Source organism: Monomorium pharaonis, chromosome 9 (assembly GCF_013373865.1).
Source record: "Monomorium pharaonis isolate MP-MQ-018 chromosome 9, ASM1337386v2, whole genome shotgun sequence".
In the NCBI taxonomy this organism is placed as follows: Eukaryota; Metazoa; Arthropoda; class Insecta; order Hymenoptera; family Formicidae; genus Monomorium; species Monomorium pharaonis.
The window spans coordinates 20862568-20883799 of record NC_050475.1 but is presented as its reverse complement, the minus strand read 5'-3'; the positions used below and the strand labels follow the sequence as shown (position 1 = coordinate 20883799).

Below are 21232 nucleotides of genomic sequence, written 5' to 3'. Positions count from 1 at the left end.
ATAGCCAAAAGATTTGACCAGGAGCAACACAAGGTAGGTCCCATTTGGCCCATAGAAATCTACTCTTAAGGAGAGTACATGCTCAAATATTATTAAGGGACATATAAAAATATCATAATTATATATATATATATATATAAAATGATACAATATATCTTATTTAAAGCTAAATAAGCATTAATCAACAGAATAATATAACATCAATATTATAATTTTACACTCAACAATACAACTCTGTTACGTACAATATATTACATTTATAATGTTAAGTATGAAATTATAACATTCATGTTATATTACTTGGTGTTTACTGGGAAAGAAAGCGAGGACAGGAGAATATTGAAATAATAATCCATTTGTCGTATGATTTGTAACAAATGCTCGATAAACTTTATTCCACATCGTGCATCAAGTTGCTCTTCGGGACAAACGTCTCGACTTAACATACAGATATATATTTATAGTTATTACGTATCCATTACGTACAAAGCGGTTCTTAAATCTACATATAGATGATTTTTTTGGAAGAGGTACATTGGATTGTGAAAATGTGTATGTTGGATTCGAATATGTGTAAATGCATATGCGTGTGTCCGTCAAATATAAAAAAGGCATTGTTAGCTTTGTCTTTTAATAAACCCCGAATGCAAGACGAGACTCTGTCAAGTCAATACAGCAGATCTTTTCGCATTAATTCCCATTAATATTATAGGCTTCGCGTTATTAAGGCACTCCATACCGAGAATATTATTTAGCGTGCACGAATAGCAAAATGAGACACGAAACAGAATTCACGAGGAAAAAAGTTTATAATAGAATCGAATAAGTAAAATGATCGTCCGCGAGTACGCGATTATTGTTAACTAAAATTAATTAAAGTATGCTAAAATTAACTGGACGGCGGTCTAACACATCAATCGATCCGTTGCTACTTTACAGTCGTTGTCGAGATTGGCAGTAAAAATTACAGTTTGCACTCATAAAAGAATTATTTAATTTTAAGACATCATAATGTTTATCTTTTATTATTGTTTTATAAATGCTTATAAATGTTTTAAATATTTACAATTTAAAACTTTTCCAAAAATGTTAAAACATTTCTAAGTATTTAAAAGACAGCAACAAGAAATAAACATTTTAATATCTTCAAATTAAACACGTCTTCTATAATGCAATATAATTTTATTCGTTATATAAGAAGCATTTCTTTCTTCGTTTAAAAAAAATATAACTAGTTGTTTTTATAATTATATAACTAGTTATATAAGTAACTAAAGTCTAGTTATAGTATAGGTGTATAAATTAATTCTCGGTCTCTACATTAAATTAACTATAGCATTTATTTAAATTTAAATTTTTTCCGCCAATTTTTAAGCTTTAAAATAAGCTATAATGGTTAATAGTACTACTGACATAATCTCAAAAACAGTAGTAAAACCAATGTTGTTCGGAAAGCAGCACTCAAGGCACTGTCTCCTTTTTTACATTCTAATTAAAAAGAAAATGCCGTAGCACAAAAAATGATTTGTTCGATCCATGGAAGTTATCTCCAACATGGATTGGGAAAGTCTCCCTCATCACGTATTCTCCAGACCTTGTTCCTTTAGACTATCGCCTTTTGCGGTTGCTACAGCATCAACGGTCGATTCGCCAGATCAATCTCTCGAGGAAGTAAAAAAATGACTTTATTCAATGACTTTATTCGGTCAAAATCGCTATCTTTCTTTCGAGACGATATCCAAAAGTTGGCTGAGAGATGGCGAAAATGCGTTATAGAAAGCGAGGAAGATTACTTTCAACATTAGGTAATTACTTGTTTTTTTAATAAATAAATATCAAAATTGTGCTAAAAAGGCCGAATATTCATTTATACAGCTATATATAATTAGTATTTCCTATTGTTATCACTATGCTGCAAAATGAATAATTGAGAAAATTTACTGGTTCTCTATATATTCTCTATATATTACAATTTGACGTTGAATTACTGTATCAGTTTCGCTGAAAGTATCGTTACTAAAAATAATTATTTAACAAAAATATTAAAACAATATCAAAATATCAAAATAATATATTGCAAATTCATTGCTTCTTTATATCTAATTTTTATGTAAATTTGATAAAAAAAATTTTTTTAAATACAATTATAAGTTTTTATTTATTCATTGACTAGGTCAATTTTTTATTTGTCCACTGATTGATGTAATAATCCTACACAGTAATTTGCAAAATAAAACTAATGAGATTTTATGCAGAACGGGTCGTTTGTAAATCTATAACGAACTAACGTAAACGTGTATTTAATTAATAAACGGCGATAATGAGATTCTCGATCGCGCCCTTCACGCGACAACGCATCGATATCGTTTCGCTCGGCATGAGATATTCGTAGCATTCTTTGTACTCTTGATTACAACACGTGTGCCTCGCGTTTTTCTAGTCGCGTGACAAACGAAAGTCTGGCCAAGCAACAAACTGTCGTCATTTTGACGTCAATTAGTTATTTTCAATTATTAGCGTCATGTTACCTAAGATGTAATAATGACGTCATTTATTTATTCCTCCTCTATATATTTACAATGTGATAAATTTTATTATATCAATTTATCACTCGATATATCGACGACGTAGTGGTAACATCATTAGTGATTAGTTTAGTATAAAATACGAAAATAATGACGTATTTCCTTCGTCTGTATATGACGTTACATGGCTGTGACAAATCCATGTCATTTTTACATATTTAGATATCACCTTCAATGTCAAGATTTGATAGATTTGTTCGTCATAAATGATTAATGACATCAAATAAACGACATCTTGCTACCTATTATTAGCAGAATATCACTTCCTGGTAGTATAATCTCGTACGTGATGTAGGCAGTAATAAAAAATTTTTCTTTCGCGCGAAAAAAGCTCCTCGCAGATCTTCCACCTTCTCAATCCTCAAGTCTTCTATAGATGTCATACGTTGTGTTCAAAAATTGATTAATAGATCCAATTGACCGGCACCCATTGATGCTCCGTGGCTAAAGCATCCAGAGCCGCGACTACCTGCCTGAATGTCTCATCGAAGTCTTCGTTCACGATCACCAAGTCGATGTACTTCTCGTAGGCTCTTTGTAGAGCCGCCGATTCCTCTAACGTGGATTTTAGATCATCCTCCTGTCAAATGAATCACCAATCAGTTTCTCACTTTCAATATTTTATTGTGCAAAATTCTTTCCCTTTAAAATAATGTTTTATACACAGAAAAAAAGAGTATCAAACATTAGTATTAAATTAAAACTAATATTCAATAGAGAAATATTATTTTAAAATTATATTAAATAAAACAATATATAATTTTATCTATTATCTAAATAAATTTAAAACCCTCTTTATCTTATTTAAGATATATTTATATGTAGTTAATAAAAACCACCGTTTTTAATATAAAAACTAAAATACATTTTAGTAAAGTTTTATATGTTTTTAATGTTATAATAGTCCAATAATATGATTTATATGATAATCGTTTTGATAATAATTTGCATATTATTTAATTTATAAAATAAAGAGATGATAATTTAAAAAATTATATTTTTTGGTAAAAGACATTATTTTATATCCAATACTTTTTTTCTTAACTTATAAGAACTATTATTGTACAATGACAATATATATTTTTTATGAAACTATTGTATCGTAAGCAATTTTATCTATTTAACGTTACAATCGCATGTCAATATTTAATATTTAAAAAATAATGATACTCTCAAAAATATTCTTTTTTTCTGTGTACGATAGTTGGTTTCATGATAAAAATGAAATGCATTTTAAACGAAATCACTAATTTTCCTTGGTTTTGCAGTAATATTAGAGTGCTTAAGAAAATTTAGCTCCCGTATCTAAGAAAAGCATTGAAAATTTTTATTCTATGAATTAAAACGTAGAAATACGTCGTGCGATATTGCAGTGAATAAATCTACAACTATTAATACATAATTTCGTAAAATTCTGAAAATTATGGTAAATATTTCAGTTCTGTACAATAACATAATAAAACAATACCATGCGATACAAACCTCGTACAAAGATGCGAGGGACTCCAAGGTCCTGGCTCTTCTCGAGCTGTATCTGATGGAACTCTGGCGGTCGAACTAGCGAAGCCAACATCAAATTTATACAACAAATTAACACTAAAGTGTTGAAATATAAATAAAGTAAACGATAAAAACAAACAGATTTTCACATATAGATTGCTAGCATCACATGAAGTCAACAGGAAGAGCTCAAAAGAGAGTGTAGAGATTAATAATAGAAAACAATGGGAAAATAATTTTTATAAAAATGGATGCAAAAAATTTTGAATAAGAATACCGTTAGATTTCGACTGCTGGCACCGGTCGATCTTCCGAGATCGTACAAAGATTTCAATTGCTCCATTCCGGGCGCGGCAATGAATATGACGTAAGGCATAAACTCCGTGCTATTATGAAGGATTTTGAGCGCGATCGGGCTGCAGTCCAGTACGCACATCTTGCCGGCCCTTATCAGCTCCCGCACTGAGTCCAGTTTCGTGCCGTACAGGTGTCCGCCGTGTTCGCCGTGCTCCAAAAACCTGTGCTCCCTTATGTCGGTCTCCATGGACTCGCGATCAGTAAACCAATAACTCTTGCCGTTCTCCTCGAGCACTCTAGGCGGTCTCGACGTGTCTGAAAAGAGAGATCACGTCCGCTCAATATGATAATCAAGGCTATCCGTTGCATCGATAGATGTGAAACGCAGTGATTGATTGAATGTTCTTACATGGTACGATAGTGCCGAACTTCTCGGGGTCGCTGTTAATCAGCCTGTTCTTCAATGTTCGTCGACCTACGCCACGCGGACCGACCAGAGCCAAAGTTTTGCGTCGAAATGGCGGCATCCGCGCGACCTCCTCGTAGAGGAGCAGTTCGGCGCTGTCAAACTCACCATTCGACTTGGACTGGTACATCTTCGTCTTTTTCTTTTTGGATATCCTGGTGCCGCAGATGCTTATTTTGTGAACGAAATCAGCCTCAGGCGGTACGAACGCCTTTCTGCGCTCCTCCAGCTCGAGCGAGGGTATCAGCCCAGGTGATCCCAGACCTTCGCCCTCCACTCTTCGTGCCTGCCACCAGTTAGGATCGGCTTGATCGATGATCTGGAGGACGTCGCCCTTTTGGAAGGGTAGACCGATCTCTCGGCAAGGTAGAAGCGTGTCCTCCGAGGGATCATAATCAAAGAGGGCTCTCATGTAACTCTGCAACGATAAATCGAATCAGAAGGCGGCTCCTCGATGGAATTATTATGAATTTTCATTGCTCTGCGATTACGATGCCAACATCGTATTCTCCATGCTCGAATGAGCGCCATAAAGGAGAACGAATGAGAATGTAGCTGTTACTAAAGGTATTGAGATGGAAAAACAGCTCGCAGCCTTTAATGAAAATTTTTCTCAGAATTTTTATATAATTTTTGAGAATTTCTGTATAAATTTTATAATATTTTTTCAGAAAATTTTTTCGCTTTTTTTAATTATAAGATTTTTCAGAAATAATTTGACAAAATATTTTTCAGATTTTTGTTTAGATTAACACAGTAGATAGATAAAATATACATATAAGTAAACTTAAACTAATTAATTCGGATTATTAGACAAGTATTTGTATTAAGATATAGTATTTAATATATTATATTGTTAAAATATTTCATTTGTTTCGATTTTAAAGCCCAATTTTGGGGGCTGACTTGCAAAACATTACTTTATTATCATTTCGTTATAATTTACCTAATTGACATAATTGAGAAATGTCGTAATTTTGAAGCTTTTATTCTATCCAATTTTTTAATTACAACGAATAAAACTACTGTGGTCATCTGTTGATATTGTTCGTTCATTCTCATTAAAATAGAAAAAAGATTTCTTTCAGAGCAATTATGAAAAAGTATGAAAGCTATATTAGCATCTTTTCTAGAAATCTTCATATATGTAAATTGCAATATATTTTAAGAAGTTCTTATCCTATAATTTAAAAATAAATTACAAAATCTGAAAAATATGAAACAATATAAAAAAATTTATTCTCTCTACTAGAAATCTTTATATGCGAATTCCAAAATTCTCAAATTTCTTATTCTATAATTTTTGAAAAGAAATCAGATAAAATTTAAAATATTTTAATTAAAAATCTTCATATATCTTTAAAATATGAAAATTTTGAATTATGTAAAAATTTTTAGAAAAATTTTTACCTAAGGCAGCACTCACCGTAGACTTGATAGGCCGATTCACGTCCGAAGCAATACCCGGAGCTAATTTCAGGGATAGATTTTCCTTGGCGTCCTGGATCGCCTGCTGAAGCTCCTCGGGATTTCGAACTCTCTTGCCGTTGACCTCGAGTATCACTTCACCTGTCTTCATGAGTTCTTGACGAGCCGCCGTGCTGCCACCAAGAATCCTGGCAATGATCAAATTTCCAGACTCATCTACTTGCACCGTCAAACCCTAGAAGAATGAGGCATGAAAATGAATGTATTGCCCTTGTCCTGACTATGTTGACTTTAAAGAGTAATTTCATTCGCAAGCTCTTTCGAATGTAACGATCAAAGTCTCAAACGCTGATAATTTGTAACCATATTTTGGGGCGCGGGTACCTTAACGAAGCGCGTAGTAGCAGACAATCACTAAAACACATGGCATGCCATAAAAATAAACGTTCGCTCTTATTTACGAATTGCAAGTGGTATTCTCATCTCTTTTATAGGCGAATCTGGCGGGGCTAATTCGTGAGGAGCTTATTTTGCGATAAATTTTTCAATCTCGTTTTAGATATAATTTTAATTATTATTGTTAATATAGTATATTTAATATATTTTATGTTTAATATATTCTTAATTTTTTTCATTGTTAATATTTATTTTTATTGATATTTATAATATGAATTATATTTTATGATTTGCGTGTGTTTTAATTCATTATATCGTCAAATGTTAATTTGATAGTAATTACAACGTTGGTTTTTATCGTGTTCTTTTGTTTTTTTTTCTTTTCGTACTGTGTACACATTTACCAGGGGTTCATCCGGTTGCCTTCGAAGACCGACCACCCTGATAGGCATCTCCTCCTTCTTGTTCGTCGGCATCGTCGACGCGGACGGATCGGGCGATTTAGAAGGCGTCTCTTCCCTGCGTTCCACAACCGCGTCGTGTGTCTCCAAGAGCGCTTTCAAATGCGCGTTACCGAGAAGATTCACCAGCTCCCTAGCACGCGGGTCCCTGGAGGTTCGGAAGGCGTGACACACTTCGTCGACGATGTCACATACGGATGAGCATACTGGTTCCACAGGTACCGGTGGATCCTCGAGACGCTCCTGCACCTGGCACGCAGACAAAAAAGAGGGAGGACTTTAAATCGGGACCTGTTAAAAACTGGTTTTTCACACGAGTCTTAGAAATGTGATTCCTACGCAACCCTATCTCTTTCACGCTGGTGCGCGTCGTTGATAATTTCAATTCATGATAACATTTCTTTTTTTCCAATTGTCGAATAATGCTTTCCTGACCGTATTTTCTCTTTCTTTTTACCATTACATTTTGTAAATTCACAATTATTTGTTTCACATTTGATCACTTTAATCTGTAAAAATACAATAATAATCATTTATTTTATTTATTTAGAAGCTCTTGTTGGTCCATGAAAGTCGAATTAGGATTCTATTAAATTTTTTATGAGATAGTATGCGGTATTTCAATCTATTTTTATCGATCAAGAAAGAAGTAAGTTGAAATGTGTGCTATTAAATGAACAAATTTTTTTGAATGCAATTTGTTCAGTTTTGAGAAAAAGAAAATATTTCGTGAAACGCGTATAGTTGAAAATCATAAACAAACTGTATTATAAGAATTTCCAAATTGTGGAACACATTGGAAAGAAATCCATGTTGCCAGCACGTTGTAATGATCAATGTGACATGCAATGATGGAGTTTAATTGGATTAGAGTTAATCTAATCGACACGGATGACATTTAGTCCCACCCTATCCGGAGCGGGTAAAGTTTAGAGTTTAAGTAAACGAGTAATTGAGAAAGTAGGTCATGCCGACTCGTTCGACGGCACTGCTTCCGAATATCCAGACAATCTTCATAGATTGACCCTTTTAATGAGCACAGCTTTAATGCGACGCGCAATCTTTTTTAAGACCTAAAGAGATCTAGCAATAAGAGAGAAACTGGCTGCTTTCCCATAAAAAAATGCAACTGTAAAGCAACGAGGAATCCAAGATACACACGATGTCGCGCAAATGTATATTGTCGTTGCAGGTCGTCGATGATTCATCGTTAAATTATTTCCTCTCGAGAATCGTGAGCTCCAGCGAGATTATTATATACACGCGCTTTGCCGGTCAGATGAGAGAAAGAGAGAGAAAAAGAGAGAGAGAAAGTGTGTGTGTGTGTGTGTGTGCGTGTGTGTGTTTCCTCATCGTACGTGCTCCCGCGAAATCGTGCGTTGCGAAATCGGCGCGTTGCGAGATAATTTCTCCCGGTAGGTTAACGGGGACGGTGCCGCGACGTTGCGTTTCACCGCAAAATTTTTCGACGTCAAGACTTCCTGTGTTTGCTCGACGATTTGTTTACTCGACGCGCGCTCACCCACGTGCCCACGCGAGGTTCAAACGTGAAAATTCGTAAATCGACGTCCGTCACGCGAGAGATTTATCGACGCACTCCGTCACGGATCATCAAGCCCGCCCGTGGCTGTCGTTCTCCCGTCGTTTACTCCAAACGGATTCTCGCGCAAACCGAATGCTCCCGTATCTCGCGCCAGGAGGGACGCGAGCATCAGCGGAGGCGTGCCGCACTTGTGTTTACGGACCATAAAGCCGCGCGGAATTTATTTATCCGCCTTGCTCCGGAGATCCTTAGCGAGACTAATCCGCGTCTCCAAACTCGTTTCTCTTTTCGCGGAGGCTCGCGCGAGCGATCACCGTGAAAAAGCCGCACCTTACGCACCACGCGGCAAAAACGATCGGCGGAAGCAAGGCGAGTGAGTCTCCTTGTTCTTCATCCGTACGTTGAGGTGACTTCGACTTGCTCTATCGCAGCTCGAGCGCTCTTTTCTCCGATACCTTCTTATCAAGTTTATTCCGGTTCGAGACATGGTAGATAATCCATTTGGTCCTGTCGGATCTCTCAGACCATTCTGTCGTTTATCGCGTCACTAACGGTACTTCAATGTTTCATCGGTCGCACTTCACCGTCGCAAACAGTTACGGCTTCCACTCCACTGGAAGCGGGGCAGTGAGAAACTGAGGATGATTGTGATCTTCCGCTTACTCTATCAGACACCCCCTTTTCACGAACAATACGCTTCCCGCGTTCCTCACCTGGAGAAAGAGTCGCGACGCGGTGCTCCGTGTGAACTGGTGAAGCTAACGCTTTAGCGGCTCTAACTGGACGTGGTCGGTGCCCCCGTGGCGGTGGTATCGATCGGCGAGGGAGAGAGAGCCCCGGCCTCGAATGGAGGGTAGACCAGATCTATCGCACGGGGTGGCAGAAGCGACTACGTAGGATGCTGACGGGAGGGTGGTGCTCGGGTGATTGGGCGCTTGTTTTACGTTACGCGCGCGACACTCTCGTATGAGCGGCAAGTCAGAAAACTCTGCCGCGCCTACTGACGTCGTCTGGCCTGGCCTGGCCTCCCTCCTTGCGTAGGCAGCCCGTTCAGGCGAGTCGCCTGCCGTTTCTGAAACAGGTGGGGGCCCTTCCTTCTCCTGGCATGCAACACTCTGCTACGTTCACTCCAGGAGCGTAGCTCGCCCGTCCGGGCGCCACCGTTTCAAGGTTGTCGTAAAAAACCGAGCGAAGTCACGTGTCTTTTCTGGGTGTCGTCAGGCTTCGCTTTTCTCGGACACATGCATGTTCCCTTTATTGAGTTTGTCAATTATCACGAATTTCCCGTTTTTATTCGAGTTCGCAAATTAATCTATCAAAATTAGGTTTACGCGATTATAAATGCATAGGTCCATTAACTTAGCACAATTTTATAGTCCACGTCTTCTAATTAATCCAAAGGTTTAAATCAAACCTTTACTTTCTTACGTTTGCGAGCCTTTATCAGTGATTCTATTTAGGATAGTTGCAATAGAAATGACATCGATATTCCTTTTCTCAGTTTCTTGAAAATGGTTTAACCTCGTGACAGACTCGCAGTGAGGAATCTCGTGATGTCGTACTAGTGACGTCACACTCGTACCGATTGTTAGCTGTATAAATGAGAAGTACAGGTATTCAGGAAAAGCCTTCTTTGGAACGAACTAATCACTCTATAGATTTTAGACAGGCGGAGAGAACAACGTTTAGCAAACAACCGAGTTGTAAAGACACTTTAGCTCGAAAAAGACGAATCGCTCTCTTTGTCGACGGAAACTGCGTGATTATTTAACAATCGAGCACACTTGAACGCTCCGTCATTAAATGTGTCACCGTTTTGTAGACTCAGCAATTTGTATGAGTCGAGTTACAAACCGACAACGTCAGCCGAGTGATGTAACTGCCGCGTCCAGCAACAATTGAGCGGGACACGACACGTAGCGATCAGCAAAATCGGTATTCGATATCGGTATTCACAATACAAGAAAAAAAGGACCATCGAAAATAATTCTGTATATAAATTTATTGGAACGGCGGAAAATTTAATCGGGGTAAAAACAAAATTAAAAAAAAAAAAAGAAAAAGAAAAAGATATGAGTATCTGATAAGTGCCACGGCCGAGTGTCCAGCGTACAGTCCTGTCATTCACATACGCGGATCGACACATATGCCACGTGCGTGCATGTGTTACGTTTCTCCTACTTCCTCCAGCGCGCGATCATAAAGCCGACTCACCGACTGAAATTACATACGTCGTCTCGTCGTACGTACACGCTAGGCGACTTATAAAACACGTTACCTCGTACGCATGCTCTGCGCTTGGATTTCTGCGACGTGTACGAGCGATGACTCCGCTCTCAGGCGCCTATGACCTACGCCCAATCAAGAGGTTCCGCGAGGTCATCACAGCCAATTACCCGTAATTATTACATTACAAGGAGAGAAATGGCAATTTCGCCAATTGAGCAACCGTAAATCTCAATCCCTCTCACACGCAGATTATAATTTTTCATACGGGATGAGCTGGCAGTACTCTCTCTCTCTAATCTAAGGTGATTATCGGCTGTCGAAAGTCTGGCAAGCGCGTTCTTCCCTCTCCCCTTCTCCCCGCCATCTCGTTTCTCAATAATCGACTAATTATCCGGATCTGGATTGGATGATCTCTCTGCGAGGTTTCTCGACTTGGCTTTTCTACAAAGGACGCGGGCGCCCTGCTGCGCTCGTCAGCACTTTCCACTGTTGGCTCGATTCAGCGTAAAAGGCGGGAGACGTGAACCGACTCTTTAACGGCTACCCGACACCAGGCGTTCTCTACCTGCCGTGGTGCACGTGTTTTACCTGCGTGCTTGGTAGAAAATTGCGGGAATGTAGACTCTCCCGTGGCTTTCCTTGTCGAGAGGAAGCTGTACATATGCCGAGCAGACAGAATAAACAAGTTCTTATTTGAGATGGAATAAGGGAAAGGAGAAGATCCGATTGTGATTCCATATCGTGTAATAATTTTTTTTTTTCTAGGCCATCGCCGGTAACATTTGTGTCGAAGGCCATCTCTCTTCGTGACTCTTCTCGCGACCGCGGGAAGTGTGTCGCGACCGAAATAGCGTGGGTGTCGCGCGGATGTTTCGAGCGTACGGTGTAGATACGTGAAGGCACGCAGAGGGAGACGGGCGAGGAAGAGAAATAAGAAAACTAACGCGCTTGGCACGCGCGTTAGTTCCCGAAATTCCCTCTTTTTCCCCATGCTGAGTGATGAACGAGCCTCGACCCTTCCGTTCCGGCGCGCCGTACGACCCCCGCCGGAAGAGCACGCGGTTCGATCGGATTCCAGCGAGCATGCTATCCGCTCTCCCTTAAACCGAAATTAAACGCACAAAACTTATCTATGTAATCTATTAAAATGTGGAGTACCGACGGGCCTCCCTTCGTAAAAGATATTGAAGGGCTATAGAATCCTAATGAATCGAAATATAGGATATGTTGTTTAATATCATGTTTAATATCAAATACGGTCTTAGTCAAAAGTATCAGGCACTTTATGTTAAAAAAAGTATTTGTAATTGGAGAAACTTGCGCAGAAATTAACTTCATGAATTATCTTCTGTTTCAAAAATCTTTTAAACTCATATACACGTAATGCCAATTTACATATTTTTTTAATAGTGTATGGTGTTTTTAATTTTTCCAAAAAAAAAGGAGAGACAACTGATTTTTTCTTTTTTTTTCTCGAAAAATATCACGTATATAATTATAATGGTAGGACTTTATTGATGAACTACTTACTTAGAGTTCTTAAATGTAAAAAAGCTTCAAAATTGAAGCACATACAACAAAAAAGGTGGAAAAAATGACAAGATTAATCAGAAAAAAATATCGTTTATTCCCTAAATTTTGGAGAATTTTGACCTAAGAATACTGCGTTAAAATTAAAAATACAGGCGATAAGTAATAAATGCCGAAATTATTGCTACCCCGCTCCTCTCTCAGCATCAGGGGCTGAACAAACCTAGATTTCGAACTATATTTAGAAATTAGAGAACTGCACATTTTCTCGTAGAGAATCATGCACTACACACACTCCGTGGCCACGTACTAAAATATTCCCTGATTTAATCCGGGACTGGTTTATTTCGGTTACGGTCGCGCGTCCGCCATTCTAAACGATCGATTCCATTAACGTGGCGAACACGTTCACAACCTGGACGGTTCAACGACACACGGATTGTTCGGGCAGACGGCCAGAATGCTCATGCGGCCGTTTCGATTTTTTTTTCTCCTCATTCAGTGACAATAATTGAATTGGAATACTGCGGGCAACCGCAAGAAGATCCGTGTGTCTCATAAATTTCTGTGATCATAGCAAACATCGTTTGATGAGCACACGAACACAGATGTTCGATACTGTGCGCGTCAAATGTGTATAGACCGAAATGATATCCACTCGCCTTTACGACCCTTTCACGGCGAAAAAGAAAATTGCGAATTGACATCGTTTCCCCATTAGAATTTCTCATATTCAACGCTGAACGATAAAAACAGGAAATTAAAAGTAAAAGAAAAGGATCTTCATGTACAGAAAAAAGAAAATTTAATCGAATATGATACACTCAAGTACAAGAAAAAGTTACCAAAAAATGTTTAAATAATGATGTCAATGATTCTTGAATAATTATTAAATCATTTTTTAATCATTCACGAATTATTTTAACATCATTCTGACATTATTGTGACCTGTTGCTCTGCTTGGGCACATTGAGAAGAAAAAGTTGTTGACTAAATTTTTCAACTTGATTAAATTTCTTTAGTCCAATCATTTATACGTTGAACTTAAATACATAAAATATTTGAACTTTAACTTATTTTGATATTTAACTGAAATATATTATAAACACTTAAACTAAAGAAATTTAATCAAGTTAAAAAATTTATTCAAACAGACATTTTTTTTCTAAGTATATATTCTTCTTTCGCATTCCACTTTGGAAAATCCAAACATACTGACGATAAAATATTCTTGTTGGCGTTTTTTTCTACATCTAATTTACCGACGAATAAAAAGCCAAAGGAGACAATGAAGAGCTTTTCGAGGAATGTCGCGAGACGGTCTCTCGGGTCGCGACTTAATTTCGAGATAAGGATCACTCACCTTCACGAGGGATGTGACGACCGGGCTGTCGAGGAGGCCCTTCAGGAACAGCAGGTCCGTGTCGTCGGCGACTTTGCCCAATTCCTCGATGTTGTCGCGCACGTGCATGAACGCGGCTGGAACAGTAACGACGACGCACTCGTTCATAATCAGCTGCGGGATAATGTGTGCGTCGGGGGTTGGGAACAGCGCGTCGCCGCGTGCGGCATGCGGCCACCGACGGCGGCGACAACCGAGAAAGGGAGAGAAGGAGATAACTCTGAAAGAGGGTGAATACGGGATGCCGGCACGCAGCGACGCGAGAGTGAACCCGGGCGTGGCCATCTTTCGGCCCGATCAATATCGTCAGCTACAGGTGGCCGAGGCTGTCACGCGGAAATCTCCCTCGACTCTTGAACATTTCTCTATTGTTCATCGACTTCTTTCTCTTTTGACAAGCTAAAAGATCGAGTGCAAAAGAAATAATTTTCGAAATAAAATAAAATAAAATGGAACGGACAAATGCACGTGAATAACGTAGGTGAGAGCTTGGAAGACTTTTGAAGGATATCCAGAGAACTCGCTAATCGATTCGATCAGTGTAAGTTTCTTTTTATGGACTGATCGTATAAGAAATTTTGTTTTCTCGAAACTTCAAAATATCTTACGCATAGTAAAAAAAAATATGTGATTAGCTCTTCTTGAAAATTAGAGATACTATATAATACATATATTTGTTGTATAAATTTTTTAAGCGTTATTGATTAGCTACAAAATAGAGGCTCAAGAATTTCTTTATTCCGTAGTCAATCAATACAATAAAAAAAATTGTCGTATGACAAACAAAATACCAGTGTGAGAATTTATCGGCGAATCGTCATTCGTCTAAACGCGGAATTAAAAATGCACGGAGTGTATAACGAGGTTGAAAGTTATTCAGAGCGAGCTCGAGAGCCTCGCGAGGAAGTGTAAAGTTGTTAAATAACATATCTAAGAGCGTTCAATTAACGTCACTTCTATTCGCGACCACAAGTGGTACGTCTTCCCAAGGCCTCTTAGGCATTATTATCATGTTCCATTTAAGTTACACCTGTTGGCGGTTCGATATTATCGATCGCGATACATCCGCTACTTCTTTAAATCCATTGGAATATTCTTTATTCAAATATTCTCTATCTCATAATTTACCTACGATTACTGTTTCTACGATTGGTCGAGCGAAACAAATATATATTTAGAAAATGTACGTCTCGGAATTCGTTCTGAGTTTTAGAGACGCGGCTTTTGCATGGTTTACATATAAAATGCTTGTGTCCATTGATTATGCACCGACACATTTGGAACTACTCGATGAAAAGCTACTTGACTATGTAATAATAACCTGCACTAACTATGCAGCGTATGAATGATAAATGTATGCTATTATAAAGCACTGAAGCATGCACTGGGAACATGAGAGAGTGCACAGCGTGTACGGGATATGTTGCCGGTTTTCATGCCTATGAATCGAATGAATATATTTTTATGCTTGTTGTTCTAACATCGACACTGAATCACATAAAAGCAGCAATATAATAAAATGTTGCATAGCAATGCCATGTAAATGTGCAAATAGAAAAATAAAAACGCTATGCATATTTGTATAATAGCGATAATTTGTATAATAGCAAATTATAATTTAAAAAAAATATATATTTAATTATGTAAAATTATATATAATTATAATTAAAGATTATTAAGCATTAAGATTCACTTTGGTCAAAAAAGGGCATTTCTTTGATCGGAAACGGATATTTCTCGAAAACTTGACATAGATTGTACTATATTAATACTGATCTGCTTAAATAATTAAAGAAATTTTAAAAAACTCATAAGATACGAGCTGAATCGTTTATTGCTACGCCCTGATAAACAGGCGAGCAGGTAGAAATGGCGACAATTGAAAGTCGTTATGCCTCACAATTAACGTTAAAATAAAAGGGAAAAGCAAACACGGACGGGGAGAATGGGAAAGGAAGGAATTAAAAATATACGGCCGGCGTAATATTTGCACTCGCTCCCACCGGATGTTCGAGAAAATATGCCTCGCTATCGAGAATGCGTATTCGCATGTACATGTAAAGTGAGAAAATATTTCTCTTTAATTACAAGGAAGCTACGGCGACAATTTCGCGGGAAACGTTGTATTTTCGCTCGTTACGTGCACGAGAAATCACGATCTCATCATCACGCGGGATAACGGGACCGGTTGTGTCTCGACATTCAGCCGAATGTGAACAAACTTTACCGTTATCGTTTTGATGGATAATCGAGCCGTTCATGGCGTCCATGCTGGCCAGCAATCGCCGATCCTCCAGCTTCTCTTTTCTTCCGAAGAAAACCATGATAACGACATTCAGGTTCGTGCTTTCCCTCCGACAACACGAGACTCTTGCCTGACGAGCAGTCCTCGTCCGATTTCGACGAAACTTCGCCGCGACTATTTTCACGCTTTCACATAATTACTTTTCCACCGCGTTCTCCACGTCACATTTTTGCCGCGCAAAATTGTCGTCCTGAGATTACGTATAGTGACACTTTATCTCCTTTAACGCGGAAAGCAATTTCGAGATTTAAAACCTGAGACTCGCGAGGGTTGGCCTTGTATCGCCACAAATTAAGTAAGTCACTGCTTAAATCATTTGCAACATTAATCGTATCATTAATTCATCATTTAATACGGTTCGCCGAGGAAAAAAAACGTCTCCGTCGTTGCTCTCCTCGCTGCCACTTCGCAGTGAATGGAAACACTGTCTTACACCTGCCGGGGCCTCTCGAGGCCCCTGGTCCAGACGTGGGGACAGCAAGCCGGCACCCTGCCGAGGTAGTGGGGCGAGACCTAAGGAGGCAAGCCCGACAATGCTTGTTGACACGACTTCGAAGTCACGTAATCCATGCTGTCCGCCACGCTCGTTATATCCTTGGACGAATGATGTATCGTGCCGAATATATCGTACGCTAAAGAAATGAGAGCGTGCGAAGAAAAACGAGAAGCTAATGGAAGAAATCGGAAGGGGACCACACCGAGGAAACGTAACCGGCCACCGGCTGCCGACTGGCCTCGCAGATTCAAAGCTGGCCTCTACGAAGGATCGGGCACGTCCGTGCGGCCAGAAACAAACCAGCTGGTGGCTGGTGGTGGACCAATGGAAGGGGCAGAGAACGCACAGAACGGGAAAGAAGAGAAGAAAAGTAGAGAGGAGGCGGGAACATCTCTACGCGCCCGATCGTTTAACGTGTCGATCGCGATTTCAGGATCTTCCTTCGTGGAGGTTTCTTTCGTCATACCCTAAGTGGACGATACATATCCCGGAGATATCACTCGTGAGTTACTGTTATCTAGGTTTGCAAAAGTATCAGAGGGCTGTAATGTAATGTCGTTTTTATACAATAAATAATGTAAATACTATGTAGTTTTGGGAATATTATATAATTTTTATGTATTAAATAATATAATCGCCATTATTTTCTAATTTATTTAATTGAATTCGCTCTAGCTTCTTCGGTCATTCTATTAAAGAGATGAAAAAGTAACATCTTATAAATAATGCAAATGGTATAGTTTTGTTTCAATTTTTTATTTATTCAATAATATGATTGTTATTGTATCTTCTATGATGGATCAGAAAATGATGGCGATTATGTTGAATAAGTAATCAATTACAGCAAACTACATATTATGTACATTATTTATAAAAACATTATATTTCCCCTAATATAAAATCGAAGAAACTAGGACCAATTCAATTAAGATCGAGACAATTACGAAATAAGTACAATGTCTATAAGATTTATTTTCGAGTAACGACGCAATTTTCGTAATGGCTTTTTAATGGCAATATTAATTTTATTATAAGGAAACATATAGTTCCTCTTATTTCACTATTAAGTTTGATCTCGATTATTAGTAACTGGCAATATTTTCTCAAGCAATGTGAGAAAACGGCGGAGGGGCAAAAACAATCGCTAAAAACAACGAGAAAAAAGCATTAGTTTCAAGAAGATATCCAGAAAACGTGACAATGAGATAAATGAAGTACTTCACAAAGATAAGGAAAGAGAAAGAGAAATGTGGAATAAACTCGATAAAAGGAGAATTTCTTTGGTATCCGGATGCCGGACAACGGAAGTGCTTCCGTCCAAGTATTAGAAGAGTTCTTCGCCACGAAAAGGAGGAAACGATCAACGATCGCTTTTCTCGTTCAAGGTTGCGCGCTAAGCACGTCATCGATCGCGCGGGGGTTTTCCGTCGCTGTCGGTCGGAGAACACGTGCGTGACGATCGATTGTACCGTCGGCGAACTTTGGACGGCTCGCCCGGGTATCGACAAATTCATAAATCCGCCACGTTCGAATTGATTATGTTAGTAGTATATGGAACAGTCAAGGCAATATTTTTTCAGTACTTTGGATTTACTCGTCGAAATTTTTAAGGACACTCCTATAAAAATATAATATTGGGGAGTATTAAGTTACCTAGTAATTAATCCTTATTTTTAGTATTAAAAGTACTAGTGTTAATACAGGTACTACGGGATTTAATCGAACAATTATCTTTACAATCGGAAGGACGATACTACAATGTCTCGCAAGAGAGGCGTCGAAGGAATGTGTCTCAGAAATTTAACGAGAAATGTTGTATCTAATGATGAAGGTGAAAAGCGTGGAAGCGGTAGTTTTATTTTTCCTGCCCAGCTTGGTAAATTTCCTCCTATTCTCACCTGAGGTGGAGTTAAGGTCCTTCCTTTGGATGATTGACGACAGAGCGGAGCACCCGCATATGTCCCCGATGACCCGCGATTTGCTCCTCCTCATTTCGGTTAACTTCCCTCGATGACTTTGTGCGACATCGACGTCATCTGTCCCGGTCGGTCACTCGGGTTCTCCGCTGCCACGAGTCCGGCCATTACAGTTCGATTCCCCGTGGACCACTCATCACCGATCTCGCGATGAGATCGCCGTCATCGTACACCACGCACTTGCCTCTTGTCTCGCAGGAGGTTTCCACGTGCTCGTTGTCGGCGAGTCGGACGGTCTTCGGCACGATTAAACGGACGAGGAACGGACGACGATCGCGGTTATTGCGCGATTGGAAACGGATCAGGATCTATTCATAGATCGAAAATGGAACTTCGGGCAAACCCTGGTCCAACCTGGTTTTTCTGCGTATGCGAAACGCGAAATATCACGTATCCGCCGGGATCGCGGCGGGACGCACATGAGCCTCGTGAACCGACCGCGACCGGTACTTATAGTCGTCGGTCCGAAAGGGGTGGCCTTTGTGGCACCCTATCTGTCTCCCTCTCTTTTCCTCTCCCTCCCCCCCTCTCTCTCTCTCTGTCTTTCTTTCTTGCTTGTGGCAATTCCTCGACTCGTGGCAACGACTGGTACGCGTTATATCCTGTCCGATCGATAATAAACGCGCCCATGAAAGGGTCGCAAATATTCTTCACCTGGGCTGCGCGCCAAGAAGGGCTGACGCAAGAAATTGTTGTTCCGAAAGTTCCCCGGGATAATACATTTCCTGCTTCGCCCCCTCCCCTTCTCTCCTATCTCGCTGCTGACGTTATTGAATTTGCGAAATGCTATTTTTATAGAACGTCGGGAGGACTCGCGTTGAAAAAACAAATAGAGGTAGTTTTACTTCGAAAGATTTATATTTTCTGTGTCACAACTCTCTCTTTCTCTGTTTGCGAGGTACTTTAATATATTGGAGAGCTCGAAGCTTGTTTTTTTTTCTTTTAATAAAATGCAGGTTTCGTGTTGTCCATGCTATTCTACAAAGATACCCAGTCGACCTTCCTTTCTTTGATTAAGTGTCGTGTGGAAATTATTATTAAACTCTAAATTAAAATTTGATATAATATCTTTTCATATAATTTTATCACTGTGTGCGGCACATGTATAGAAAATAATGTATGTATTCTATTCTAATACTTTAAACTCGGAACCTCTCCCGTAAATATGTCGCTGCGTTTTAACAGCTGCTGGCAAACCAGACAAAATTCCAAGGTGCGGTAAACATATTATACTGAACTAAGGCCTGGCAGTAGGTAACCTCAGATCGTGACGCCACTACACTTTCTGTCCTTAGAACGAGATGGCGACTACCTCCAATACACTGCAGTGAGCAATCTTACGTAAAGGTTTTAAATGAAAGAGATAAAATTCTGACTTTATTTCTGAATATATTATTTTTGGATTTCACTTATGAAAAATAACAACGTACCCCCCTTTCTGTGCGCTAAGATAGTATCGGTAGGGAGTATTGGTAGGTTAAAGAAGCGCAGAAAAGACTTCTGATGAAAAAGAAAAAGAAAACGAAAGAAGCTAGACTTTCGTAATCATCGATCGAAAATAATACTTATTATTAAAATAAGAATTGTTACCGTTTTCTGACATTTATCAGCATATTTTTTTACTTTGCTTTTCTACACATACATTTAGGGTGCGTTCGGGGAGACGCTATTAGCGCTATCAGCATCAATTTATCCTTGTTCTACTTTTAATGAGTAATGAAGATGGACTGATGCTGGTAGCGCTAATAGCGTCTCCCCGAACGCACTCTTAGCACCAATATTAAAGCAACAAAAATTTATACCAAAATTTCACTCAATTCCAAATAATTGGAACTTCGCGAAAACTTATCGTATTTGGAATCTGTTTATTTTGAAGCTTGAAATCTCTACTTTAAAGAGAATTTATCGGATTTTGATCTTCATCTTTTTCCTTTTCGCCATCTCTTCAAAAGTAAGAATGTGTTTTGTCTCCAAAAATTTTTTTAGTTTGACGCGCTCCAAGAAGTGGAATATATTTTTTTCGTAAATTTTATAAGAATTGTAAAATATGATTTTTTCCGAGCCAGAGCGATGTGGCAGTGCGTGCGACCTTACGACCGGATCAGATTGGCTGATTGTTGCGAGTAAGGGATTTGATGACGACCTACGTGCGAAATAATGTCCGACCAAGAGGGACGCGTGCGATGACAATGATAACAGCAATTTTTCCTCTCGCAAAGTGTGTCACTTGCTAAGCGACGCGATGAGGCTACGAGAGGAAGGACGGATTTTTTTTTTTTCATAACTATGTCGAGATTTCCCAACGCAAATTGTAATCGTGACAATCGTGTCCTTTCACGTGAAGCGAAAAATTTAGGGCTGTTGATTAAAAAAAAAGTATTTGTGAAAGAAGAAGAAAAGAGAAGAATTTGCCAGGGTGCAGGCATTGCGAAGGATGAAACCGTGAGACGTGAAAGTTTTCTCTCAAGCTACAATACGACATATTTCTTGAAACAGCTGTAGAATCGAGGATGAAAGAGACATCGGGGAAACTGATGGTCTCTGACTTTTATTTCGGATGGTGTTATTGCCTACGGGGAGTCGAGGAGTCACAAGTTCCTTTTTCGTGATATAGTTTC

The 21232-nt window shown here is 39.0% G+C and overlaps 2 protein-coding genes across 13 annotated transcripts in view; one reads left to right on the top strand and one right to left on the bottom strand.

Moving 5' to 3' along the window:
• LOC105835356 (venom dipeptidyl peptidase 4) overlaps positions 1-21232 on the top strand; it is a 38466-nt gene that overhangs the window by 1517 nt on the left and 15717 nt on the right. The window lies entirely within an intron of this gene.
• Positions 363-19701, bottom strand: LOC105835357 (MAGUK p55 subfamily member 6). Of its 8 annotated transcripts, none has more exons than XM_012678546.3 (8): positions 18537-19701; positions 13799-13914; positions 7077-7382; positions 6275-6511; positions 4792-5266; positions 4363-4697; positions 4068-4142; positions 2989-3165 (listed from the first exon to the last, which is right to left on the bottom strand). In XM_012678546.3, exons 1-8 carry the CDS (start codon positions 18628-18630, stop codon positions 2989-2991), a joined length of 1815 nt encoding a protein of 604 aa, XP_012534000.1. In that variant the 5' UTR covers positions 18631-19701. The 8 variants fall into 8 exon arrangements, with proteins under 8 accessions (XP_028049206.1, XP_012534000.1, XP_012533999.1 ...); XM_012678545.2 differs by lacking the exon at positions 18537-19701 and adding an exon at positions 16065-16176; XM_028193405.2 differs by lacking the exon at positions 18537-19701 and having other exon boundaries at positions 363-3165; positions 13799-15212.